Below are 12,782 nucleotides of genomic sequence, written 5' to 3' on the forward strand. Positions count from 1 at the left end.
CATATATGTGCCTTTTCTGACAATATGAGAAAAGGGAGGGGGGGCGGGTATGAGAAAAAGGTTGAGAACCCTTTTTATAGACTAATTAGTAATGTTTACAATATATACTCCTTGAGGTGACAGAAGACATAACAAAATATATTGCTGCCAGGGCACTTATGGTTTCCTACTCGTATATCCTGAACCAATGTAACCTGACCTTGTGCCCTACACCTACAAGAATGTAATATGGGACTGATTGCCATTTTTATAATCCATAAATAATTGCTCTGGTGTTTGGCAGGCCTTTGTGGGCAAGAACCTGAGCCCGGGTCCACCCAGGACTGTTGCTGCTGCCCATCAATCCTTCTTCTTCTCATACGGCCATGGTCACGGGTATTGAGAAGCATCCATCTTACCACTCAATCTTCATCCTCATCCTATATATAATAAACATCTCAAGCGACATGGTTAGGTTCTAGGGAATAAAGATTTAGTCATGAAGTGTCAAGCAATATGGTTAGGTTCTAACAAATAAAAATATATAATCATATAAGGGTGGGACTCTCAACATGGTTAGGAACTAGGGAATAAAGATTTAGTAAAGAGGTGTCAAATAATGTGGTTAGGTTCTAATGAATTAACAAGATGTATTTATAGATGGGTGGAACTCTGGTCACTGAGGCTCCATTCTCCTTTAGGGTGTGCTTGTATGATAAAACCACATCAACACAGCTCACTCCTGTGTTCTGATGTTAATGCACTCCATTACCTCATGTGGATATCACCAGGCTCAGATCAGTCAGTGCAAGTCAAGTGGCACTGCAGTATTTTTTTACCACTTTTTTGTACAGTCCTCATTCCTCTTTAATATTTAGTGTAGTGATCTGTAGCTAGTACTATACAGCACTTTATAATTCTGTACTGCTAACTGTATTCTCTTCATAACTTACTTCTTCCTGAATTTTTGTAATATTTCTTTTCCGAATTAAAGCTGTATTATTGCCTACAGGATGTATAATTATAAGTACCAAATAATACTACAAACCAGATTCTTGGACCATAACAGAAAACATTCAACTCTTGCAATCAATATATAGGGTATAAAAACCATGTCACACCCTCCACATCCTGTATATTCAAAGTTTTGCTTTTAGACAGGATAACCACAATAAAAAGATTTGGGTTATTGAGAAAAAAATTGTAACAGCAAATATATAAATAACTTTATACAAGGGCTACTGGCAGCTCTTGGAATACAAAAAATTATGTGATAAACTAACCTATCTGTCAATAAGCCTAATAAACTGCCAAAACAAGAATTGCAATTTGAATATAATAGGGGATCCATTCATAATTCCTTTCAGAATATCATACAATAGCTCAATTTAACAAAACTCAAACAACAGTAGCAGCATGAACAAGCCACAATGATGAAGACCGACATTCTTATCAACTTCGGAAGCTCCCAAGCACCTCTCTCTTAGCGATTTATCTTGTGTATTACAGCTCAGTATTATCTTCTATGGTATTTGTACCTCTACAATACCAAGATATATTACATAAAAAGCATGTAAGACAATACTAACATGTCATATACAGAAATAATATGATAAGGAAGAGATGCTAAACAGCCTCCTTAACCAACGAGAATATGGCCTGAAGAAAGAGCAAGGCACCCAGTACACTCCATAGCACCAGAGCTTTTCTTATGCCCAGTCCAGAAGGTGAAGGCTATATATAATATATATAATAGATATATATATTTCTTTAATTACATGTAAAACAAGAAGAAAAAAAAAAATTATAAAAAGCTATGGAGTTCTGGAGCCCTGCCTGCCGAGCTTAGCGGTAGCACTGGGCTCATACTGCACAGGCTATGTCCCATCTCCCCCTCTGTGCCATTTAGACTGATGACAGCCCGCCACTGGCCAGCTATGCAGAGTAAAGGACAGCTGGAAACACCCCAATGAGGAGAACCACCATAAACTTAAGCCACTGCATGTTTACACTAAAACGTGCAACCTCAGGCACAGAGGAGGAAGCAAGGATGCGAGTGATACCTGTAAAGGTGCTATTTATCACATAAGAAGTAATAACCACTGCCACTTCTCATCAGCCCCAGAAAAGCTACACGCAAGGTTCAGACAAAAGGACTTTAGCAGGTTACCACTAAGCCAATTTTTTTCTTAACAGTATCCTGGATAATTATCATACAGTAACATGAGTAAATTGTGCCCACCATAATATATGGTAGGAATTATGAGCCAAATGGCAAATAAAACAGATAAATTTTATAAATATTTCATTGCAAAAAATAAAATATTTCTTAGTTAATTTTGCAGTTAGTTTAACACAGCTGCAGACACTCTAGTTGGGCTCAAACTCTTCCTGAGGTTAAGTGCATAAAGTGTCTTCTGCTGGGCCTAAGTCTACGTGCTTCCCTGGATCCTCAGATCTTCCCGGCTCACCACACTCCACCCAAAACCTATACAAACTTATCACCTGTTTAATATGCACAAGAGACCACATTCATTAAGCTATCTCAGGAAACTCCTCTGCATATAAGAGACGTCGGTAAGAAGAATCAATCCACACTGGCCGTTATGTACAAGAATATTCCACCATGATTCCCTCAAACAAGCCTTCCATCTGGGAGGCCAGAGTAAGTAACCATGTCCAGTGAGGATTTGTCTTCCAAGGTTGAGCATGGCAGGCAGAGGGAGAAGGCGGAGACTCTGGCAGGACACCCACACACTTTGATTCTCTTAGGATGATTGGTGGATGGACCAATTTTTGCGAGTCTTCTGCCAAGTGTGATTCAGTAAACAAATCTTTATGGATTCCTAAGGCTATCTAATTTCATAAATACAAAATGAGCCTCAAGATCAGTTGAAGCTCTCAATTAGAGCAAGATACCAATAAAAGGCATTGCACAGTCTTGTGACATCCACAGCTGCTGATAATATAGCTTACTGAAGGCTCGCTAAGGTCATAACACAATTTACTCCACCACTTTCAACACCTTGCCAATAGCAATGGTTTTACCTGTAAAAGAGAAAGAACAGGAATCAATAAGTCATATCAGTCAAACTAAACAGCGGTAACCAACACAAGATGATGCTGGATACACCCTCCGCAAAAAACCTTGATCCCATCACCCCTCTGAGACCTATGAAAAACACATTTAAGGTAGGCTTAACTCCAACCATCTCCCAAATTAATCCGGCTGTTAATGTACATCTGGCAACACCCTGGACACTCCCAGACTCACAGATGCGTTAAACTCGCCAGTGCTCACTAAGCTCTCGTCAGGGGAGGATGTATACTGTTGATGCTCTTGCTGCATAAATACTCATTTTCTTCCCTACATCTTCCTAGCATTATATTTTCACCTGACATATTCTAAAATGCATGGAAAGTACTTGAGTGATGTAGAAAAGTAAAAAATATCAACTCTGACAGGCAAAAACGTCACTTTAAAGTGACGTTTTCGCCTATCAGAGTTATATGATGCTGAAGTTTTCTTGCTAAATATAGGAAAGTATCAAGTTTTTTTGCGATGGGTGTAATGAATAAAGTTCAAAACCTGGAAAAAAAAAAAACTTGCAAAAGATTGATGATATGCTGTAAACTAGTATGCCAGTACAGGTTGACATCATTCTGTGAAACAGGATATATGTAGCCATTTCAGCTAATAAAAAAATATATATAAATAATTAAAAATAAAATCCAAAGAAATGTGGATCTCTCTCTCTCTCTCTCTCTCTCTCTCTCTCTCACACACACACACACACACACACACACACACACACACACACACACACACACACACACACACACACACACACACACACACACACACACACACACACACACACACACACACACACACACACACACACACACACACACACACACACACACACACACACACACACACACACACACACACACACACACACACACACACACACACACACACACACACACACACACACACACACACACACACACACACACACACACACACACACACACACACACACACACACACACACACACACACACACACACACACACACACACACACACACACACACACACACACACACACACACACACACACACACACACACACACACACACACACACACACACACACACACACACCACACACACACACACCACACACACACACACACACACACCACACACACACACACACACACACACACACACACACACACACACACACACACACACACACTGTTCTTAAACTACGCTATATCATTTTACCATACTTTCACATGTGCCTTTTCAACAAAACTGAAAATGTTCCCAAAGTCCTTCCATAATCACAATCTCTAATTAGATCTTTTTGCAAACCTTACCATAAACAACCAGTCAGTATCTAAAAACAATGAGTTATTCTGAATCATGTTTTCTTTGGCAATCTATTGGGAATCAAGGACAATTTGATATCAAACTTAATATTCTTTACATACAGTGGTGGCAACCATCATCCACTCACTTGATGCAGTGCTGCCTACTTCTTCCTTCGCCTGTATAATTCTTTTTCTGTGCCTGCCCTCCTCTCTTCCTATTTCTCCCATCTTTTCTGTCACTTCTTATTGTTTTTCTTTCCTTTACAGGTGGCTTTACATTGAGTGACATGCCAAATGGTTTCCTGTAAGCCAAGAAACCGTTTACAACACTGGGCGGTAACCATATAACCAAACTATACATGATCCCTATGTGTCAACATGCGGGTTGGTGGAGGGTTAGTGCCCCTCCCTGTAAAACAAATAACTCATAGTCAAATGGCCACCCCTTAACCCGTGAACTGCTATGTACAGCCTGGGCTGTTCCGAGTGCGACTGCTCAATAGAGCCCTGGCTGCGAAGGTGCATTTCGAATATAGCGCCATGGTGACCAAGGCCAATGCATGCAAGCATTTTGGAATCTTCAAAACTGAAACCGAAACCAAAAACCATACATTCCAATAGGGTATCAGACAATTCAATGTTCTTCCACGGCTTTACCAAGGTAAATATTGAGCTAGTATTTTGTTACTATATACTTTGGCATGTATTCTCTCAATTCCTAAGACCAAATTTGGCCTTTGGGAAATTTCAGTTTTACCCCTATGTCTGAGCACCACAGACACCTCCAAAAATCAGCCACACGCAGTTAACGTGTTAAGGGATTATGGCGTCTGGCAATACATAGATTGACAGACATACTTATGTATCCTCACCAAGAAAACAGATAAAATATTATGACCTATGCATTAAAATGCAATTCAGATTTCTTTCATCATCACAGTCATCATCATCTAATCCTGTGTTGCCCCATGAGGAGCATAGGAGCCCATGGCTAGGGAAGTTGGTCCTGACATTTAAGAAGAGAGTGACCAGCCTCACTCATCCCTGAGTGGCATTATATGAGCAATAAACCCCAACCCCTCCTATATAGAAAACCTACACAGGCTCAATCCAACTGAAGTGCCTTAATTACCCACTAAACCATCAGGTGCCATAATCTGGTTATATGGTTACCACCCAGCATAGTACATGGTTTCCTGGTGTACATGAAACCATTTGGCTTGTCGCTCAGTGTAGGGTCACCCATAAGAAGAAGGAAAAGGAAAGAATGAAGGAAAGAAAGACAGAAGAGGGTGTATAAAGTCACCTGTAGGCAGAAGGGAGAGGAAAAAATGAAAGAAAGACAGAGAGAAGAGGAAGTTGTGAGAGGAAAGGGCAGACACCCAAAGCAGCACTACATTGAGTGAGTGGATGGTTAGCACCCCCACCTGCGACCAAAATTTTCCATCAAATATCTATATACTCATTTAGTGGTACTCTTTTCTAGCTAAGCTAATGTGGTAATAAAGATTATATAAAAAAATCACTAAGAAAAGCTAATGAAAATTAAAACACACTAAGAAATAAACTACAGTATATGAAAGAAAAACTGTGCTGCCTCTGATGTGGACATTGGAGTACTAAGTGTATATGATAAAAAATTTGTTTCTAGCACTAAATAATTGAATGCTACTTTCACATTTCATTTTCTTCCCAGATCATCATCATTACTGTATTTTCTCCCCCTCTTTTTTTTTCTTCATGTGCTTTGTGCTCTCAATGGATTCTCTTCTTTGATTTAACCCCCTTGAAATGGAAAAAGGTTACAGCATGTGCCTGACCTACCTTCATCTCTTAACGTGAAGCGTCCCAACTGTGGATGGTCCTTGAATGCTTCCATGCAAATAACTCCAGACGTCTCAAATCTCATGATGGCAATCTGGTCTTGCTTCACAAATCTGGGCCGCACTTTGGACTTGTCTCCGGATTTCTTATCGATGGTACATATAAGTAGTTTCACAGTCACCTCCTCCGCTACCGAATGGATGTGACACACCGCTGAGTAACCCGCACAGATGATGGACTTGTGTTCCAAAATAACAACCTGTCCAGATACACACATGAAAAATGCTATTCCGAATTACAACCTATACTGATTTAAAAACACACACACACACACACACACACACACACACAGATAAAGAAATCTATTCCAGTATTACTGAGACAAAAATTAACATGGAGAAAGAAAAAACTATTCCAGAATTACAACTAGACCATCATCATCATCATTATCCCGACCTCCTTTCCCACTCTAGGGCAGGGTGAAGAGTAGCAATGTCCATACAGCCCACCAACTAGAACAGATAAAAAAAACTGAACACAGAAAACACAAAAAGCTAAATCCCTGGACTTACAACTGAGTAAAGCCCTATTATTTCCTTATTTATCCTAGCAGGCCAACTGAAAAACAGCCAGAATACAGAACAAGTAAGAATTATAACATACATGAGGTATCTGCAAAACGTAAGCATTAACACATTACATCCAGAAAAGAGAGAGAGAGAGAGAGAGAGAGAGAGCATGAAAGAGGTATAATTACTAGTAGCATGCCCAGCAAAACAGGCCAGACATTTAAGCACTGATCAAACACTCCAGAATCTTAGCTCCACTCAAAATTTCCTTGACCAATGTTTTATTGCACTCAAAGAAAGTGGTGTTTTCTACTCCTTCATCCTGTCCTTCCCTCTAGTTTCTCTGAGAAGAACTAGATTGCTCTTAGTATTCCATCAAGACAGGCACATCAGTGAGCTTGTTTCTGGGCATCCACGGAGGAGTTACACACTTGCCCCTATCCGAAAAGCAGTACGGTATATATTTTTGGGGGGAGGGGGAGGGAAATCAATGTGGCTGCACCAAATGCACTCCCACCAGCTGACTGTACGGTAACTGAATGTGATTCCGTAAGAATGCAATGTCACATGGTGAAAATTAGTTCCACAGACCTAGTCATATCAGTTCTGAAAAGATAACAAGTGTATCAAATGCTGGGTAGTTATTATGAATTTCCTTTATGTGAGCAGCCAAGCCACTGCCTCCTATGCTCCTGCCATGGCAACACAGTATTTGACGATGGATGGACGGCTTCCTTTCACATGACCTATTTTCAGTTTGTGTAATGCTGACTGAGAATTATTAGAAGTTCATATACCATGTTAATGGTTGGTGAGGGTGCTCACCATCCACTCACTCGATGTAGTGCTGTTCACAGATGGCTGCCCTTTCCTCTCTTCCTACCTTCTTTCCTTCCTTCCTCTTATGTCCTTCTTTATTTCTTTCTTTCCTCTTACTTCTGTCTATGGGTGACTCTACACTGTGTGACGAGCTAAATGGTTTCCTGTACACCAGGACGCCATTTACCACACTGGATGGTAACCATACTGTATAACCAAACTATGGCACCTGGTGGTTTAGTGGGTAATTAAGGCACTCCAACCTAATTAAGCCCACGTAGGTTTATATCTAATAGGTGGTCTGGGTTTATTGTTCACATAATGCCACTCAGGGATGAGTGAGGCTGGTCACTCATGTTAAATGTCAGAAAACAACTTGCCTAGCCCCAGGCTCCTACGCTCCTCATGGGGTAACACAGGATTAGATGATGTATTTATATATGTATGTCACATACCATGTAAGCAAGCTGCATCATTATTATCCCCTCAACTGGCCATGGGTTCAGAAATTTGTGGGCTTCCATGGCCAGACTCCGTTTTTTTTTTTTTTTTTTTTCCAGATGTGAAGAGATTCGTCTCGCATACCTGGCAATATGTTTTAGCTTCCTAAATCCATCCTGTGATTCGCTGGTTCACGGAAAATATAAAATTCACAGTGCACGTGGCATTAACGTGTAAACATATGGGCAAAAACATCCAAGAAAAAGTGACTGCCTAAGTGCTCTGGATGGAAGAGTAGGGTTGGATAAACATACCAGTGACCTTCGTTCCCCTCCCATAATTATTCACAGTTTTCTACAGCTTGTGTTAATTCAACATTATCTGTATGTGTATGGTAAAGTGTCGTTCAATGCCAGCAACCAATGAGGTGTTAAAAAGAAACTTGCTGCTTTCTTTTTACTGTTCTTCCTCAACATTCTTATATAAGAATTAACTGCTGAATGAAACTACTAATGACTTGGTACTGCCTAAAATAATCATTAGTAGTGGAATATAAATGTCAAAAAAAATTTACAAATACATACAGTATTACAAGCTACATATCATCATCATCACCACCTGGACCTCCATTCCCACCTGAGGGCTGGGTGAGTAGCAACATAACAGACAGCTCAAGTTTGCCCAATCCAATGGGACACGCTTCCATGCACTCATCATTCAAGTCTCTGGAATCCTGGCTCTATCTGATACACCAAAAAACTTTCACCATATTCTGTAGCATCACATATATGTATCTGACAGTCAATCCTAACACTGTCACATTAAAAATGGGTGGCAAATCCCTGATCATACAATTCTTCTCACAACATTCATCTAGCCAGCACGATCTCTTGTCAGTCCCCTAGCCTCACCAACTTCCATATCTCTCTTCCTCACTCACTCATCCACTGTAACTCTCCACCTTCTCCTTGGCCTACCTTGCATCCTCCCTCCCTCAAATTCACTCAGATATACCTTTTTCACCACTCTTTTGTTATCCATTCTCTCCACATGACATTACGATCTCACTACACTCTCTTCGATTCCGGTGTCCACAGACTTCCTCACTCCGCATCTCACGAATCACATTATTCCGTATCCTATCCACTCTCTGTACTCCACATACATTCCTCAGCAGACCCATCTCCACTGCTCTCATTCTTGACTTTTCATTTTCATGCCATACCATAGTCTCAAATCCATAAGTTAATGCTGGCAATAACACTCCTCCATGTAAGCCTCACGTAGCTGCAAACTTATCAAGGCCTTCATTGCACCAGCTACTTTCCTTCCTTGTGTTACTCTACTTTCCACTTCTTTTGCACATTTTCTCCTCTTTTCTATCACTATACCTAGGTATCTGAACTCTCACCAACTCCAGTCTCTCTCCATTCAATGTAACATCAACAATGGGAGTCACCTTCTCTCTCAATACCCATCACTTTACTCTTTTCTACATTTACTCTCAATGCACGATGCTAACAGATATCAGTAAAAATCAGCAACAATCTACCAAGCTTTTGTCTGATATTTGCAAGCAGCACTGCATCATCAGCATACACAAAATTTGTCTCGTTTCGTTTCGTTTTTGAAGGCTCCAACATGCTTGCATGTGTTGGCCTTGGTAACCTAATGGCAGCTCTCTATGCTGCACAATCCATGGCAGCCTCCCTGTTCAGTCCCTTAACCCAAAGGTCACATTTAATGACCTCATCCCACGTCTTTCTTGGTCTACCCCTCGCAACCCCACCCCCTATATTAACACTTCTCACCTTTTCCACCAAATTATCATCCCCCATCCTCTCCACATGCCCAAACCATCTCAATCTACCTCTCCTCATCAATACACTCCAGTCCCATCCTACCTCTCAACTCTTCGATCATAAACCTAGCCCCCCCAGGCCTGGCACCCAGGGACGCACTGCACATCCACCTAATCACTGTCATTTCTGTACATCTGAGCCTGTGAATATACTCCTCCTTTACTGCCCAGGTCTCACTACTATACAGCATCACACTCCTGACACATGCTGCATACAAAGACCTCTTAGCACGCAGGGAGAGTCCTCTCAATGTCAGGAAAGGCAACAGCTTCCTGAACTTCTTCCAACCACTTCTCACCCTAGCCACAGTGCTAGCTCCAGCCTCATCTCCAGCACACAACATGTCCCCCAAATAACAAAACTTTTCCACACACTCAAGAGACTCATCAGCAAGTTCAATCCTTTCACACCTGACAATCTCCACCTGCTCTCCCTGACAAGCCGCACACATAAAATCAGCATTATCTCACAGTCTACCTCTAATACCACTATATCTCTTGTGCACCCATTTATCACAAACACTGCACAAGAGGGAATTACTTCCCATGCCTTTGTTGCAAACTGCACATGGCCACTCTCCCTCTTCTCTGACTGTACCTCCACCAACCCTAGATATCATCACTTTTGTTTTATCTGCATTTACCCTTAAACCCTTGTGCCCCATACCACCTCTCCACTTCCTAAATATTTCCTCCACCTCCCTTTCATTCTCTGCAATCAACACCAAATCATCAGCATACAACATCTTCCACAGGAGTCCACTACTGAAGTCATGTGAGAGGGCCTCAAGTACCATGATAAACAACATGGGACTCAAAACTGATCCATGATGCACACCAACATTCATGGAAAACTCATCACTCAAATCTCCATTCACTCTTACCAGGGTGCAAGCACCCACATACATAGCCATAATCACCCTAACCAACCACTCCTCCAACCCAAACTTTCTCATTGCCCACTTCACCACATCTCTAGGGACTGTCAAAGGTCTTTTCCAAAACAACAAAAACAAAATACAGATCTCTTTTCTTCCCAATATATTTTTTCTGAAGCTGTCGAACAATGAATATGGCATCAGTGGTCCCCCTACCTGGCATAAACCCAAACTGCATCTCATCAATATTTACTCTTTCTCTAATCATACCTTTGAAAACTCTCTCCATTACCTTCATTATCTGATCTAAACACTTTATACCACTATTATTTCCGCTTTCCAGGGCATCACCCTTCCCTTTATACACATTTACAATTACACTTTTCAACCAATCATCTGGGACAACACACTCATATATAATCATATTTATCAGGTCAGTGACTAACCTCACCCCTATATCTCCTGAAGCCTTCAACATTTCAGCAGTCAATCCAGACACACCTGCTGGCTTCCCCACCTGCATCCTGCCTATTGCCTCACTTACAGTAGCAGCGTCAATCAAAAGCCAAGGGCCAAACACTGGATCTGCTGGCTCCAAACCTTCCCTGTCCCAGTCAAACGCTTCATTCAACAACTGGCTATAATTCTCTCTCCATGCATCTTTTATATCCCCACTGTTCACCACTACCCTTCCTTCATCATTCTTCACACACTGCTCACCTATAATATCCTAATTATCCCTCTTCATCTGATTTGCCACCTTAAATATCATATTTTTCCTTTCCCCATGATTTAGATTATCAAGTAAAAAAATACAACAAATTATCTCTTATATTTCTCACCTGAAATAACCCTTGCACCTAACAACCATAAATCATCTTACCTGTGCATCAAATACTCTCCCAGTCTTGCATGGGTTGTTGGGATCACATAGAACAAAGCCCGGCGCAACATCTGCCTCCTCAACTCCCCTGAGCTTCACTTTGACATTCTCACCACAGTTGACTGTTCCAGTCTCGTCCTCATCCCGCCATAACATGTCTACTGTGACAGGCGTCTGCATGAAGAAAAAATTCAGACATCAGGATACAGTTATTCCTTATATGAAGTTATTTAGTTAAGCACTCATAAACTAACATATTCTTCACTTAAAACTTGCTTGTTATTCATTATCAAGTTTCCCCCCCCATTCTGCCTGTGGGTAACTCTACACTGAGTGACAAGCCAAATGGTTTCCTGTGCACCAGAAAACCATTTGCTACGCTGAATGGTAACCATAAAACCAAATTTTGGCATCTGGTGGCTTTGTGGGTAATTACGGCGGTCCAGTCGGATTGAGCCGGTGAAGGTTTATATCCAAGGGATGGTTGGGGTTTATTGCTCACATAATGTTACTCAGTGATGAGTGAGGCTGGTCACTCTCATCTTATATGTCAGGACCATCTTGCCTAGCCCTGAGCTCCTACACTTCTCATGGGGCAATGTGGGATTGGATGATGAATGAATGAATGAAAACATACACATAAGCTACAAAGGTCAGACTTAAAGCTACAGCTAGTCCATGTTTATTAAAACACACTCCTCACTTAAAAGTTGCTTGTGATTCTCTGTAAAGTCATTCAGAAGTCTTCCCCCTATCCATCTATCCATCATCCAATCCTATGTTGCCCAGTGAGGAGCGTAGGAGCCCAGGGATAGGCAAGTTGGTCCTGACATTTAAGATGAGAGTGACCAGTCTCACTCATCCTGACTGGCATTACATAAGCAATAAACCCCTACCACCCCTTGGATATAAACCTGCACCAGCTCAATCTGACTGGAGCACCTTAATTACTCACTAAACCACCCGATGCCATAATTGGTTATATGGTTACCACCCAGTATAGTAAATGGTTTCCTGGTGTACAGGAAACCATTTGGTTTGTCAGTGTAGAGTCACCCATAGGCAGAAGGAAGAGGAAAGAATGAAGGAAAGAGAGAAGAGGGAGTGAAAAGTCACCCACAGGCAGAAGGAAGAGGAAAG

The 12,782-nt window shown here is 41.3% G+C and overlaps 1 protein-coding gene across 2 annotated transcripts in view; it reads right to left on the minus strand.

Annotated features, from left to right (window-relative positions):
* Positions 1-75: 75 nt before the first annotated feature.
* eRF3 (eukaryotic translation release factor 3) overlaps positions 76-12,782 on the minus strand; it is a 51,355-nt gene continuing 38,648 nt past the window's right edge. The window contains exons 7-9 of one of the 2 annotated variants that reach the window (XM_080281395.1): positions 11,643-11,816; positions 6,192-6,450; positions 76-3,027 (exon numbers count right to left, since the gene is read on the minus strand). In XM_080281395.1, coding sequence (XP_080137521.1) covers positions 2,984-3,027; positions 6,192-6,450; positions 11,643-11,816 — 477 coding nt within the window. In that variant the 3' untranslated portion in view covers positions 76-2,983. The remainder of the gene's footprint in view (positions 3,028-6,191; positions 6,451-11,642; positions 11,817-12,782) is intronic. The other variant, XM_080281396.1, reaches the window with a different exon arrangement.

Source organism: Coenobita brevimanus, chromosome 89 (assembly GCF_032717465.1).
Source record: "Coenobita brevimanus isolate Jiangsu-jjx chromosome 89, ASM3271746v2, whole genome shotgun sequence".
NCBI classification, from domain to species: domain Eukaryota; kingdom Metazoa; phylum Arthropoda; class Malacostraca; order Decapoda; family Coenobitidae; genus Coenobita; species Coenobita brevimanus.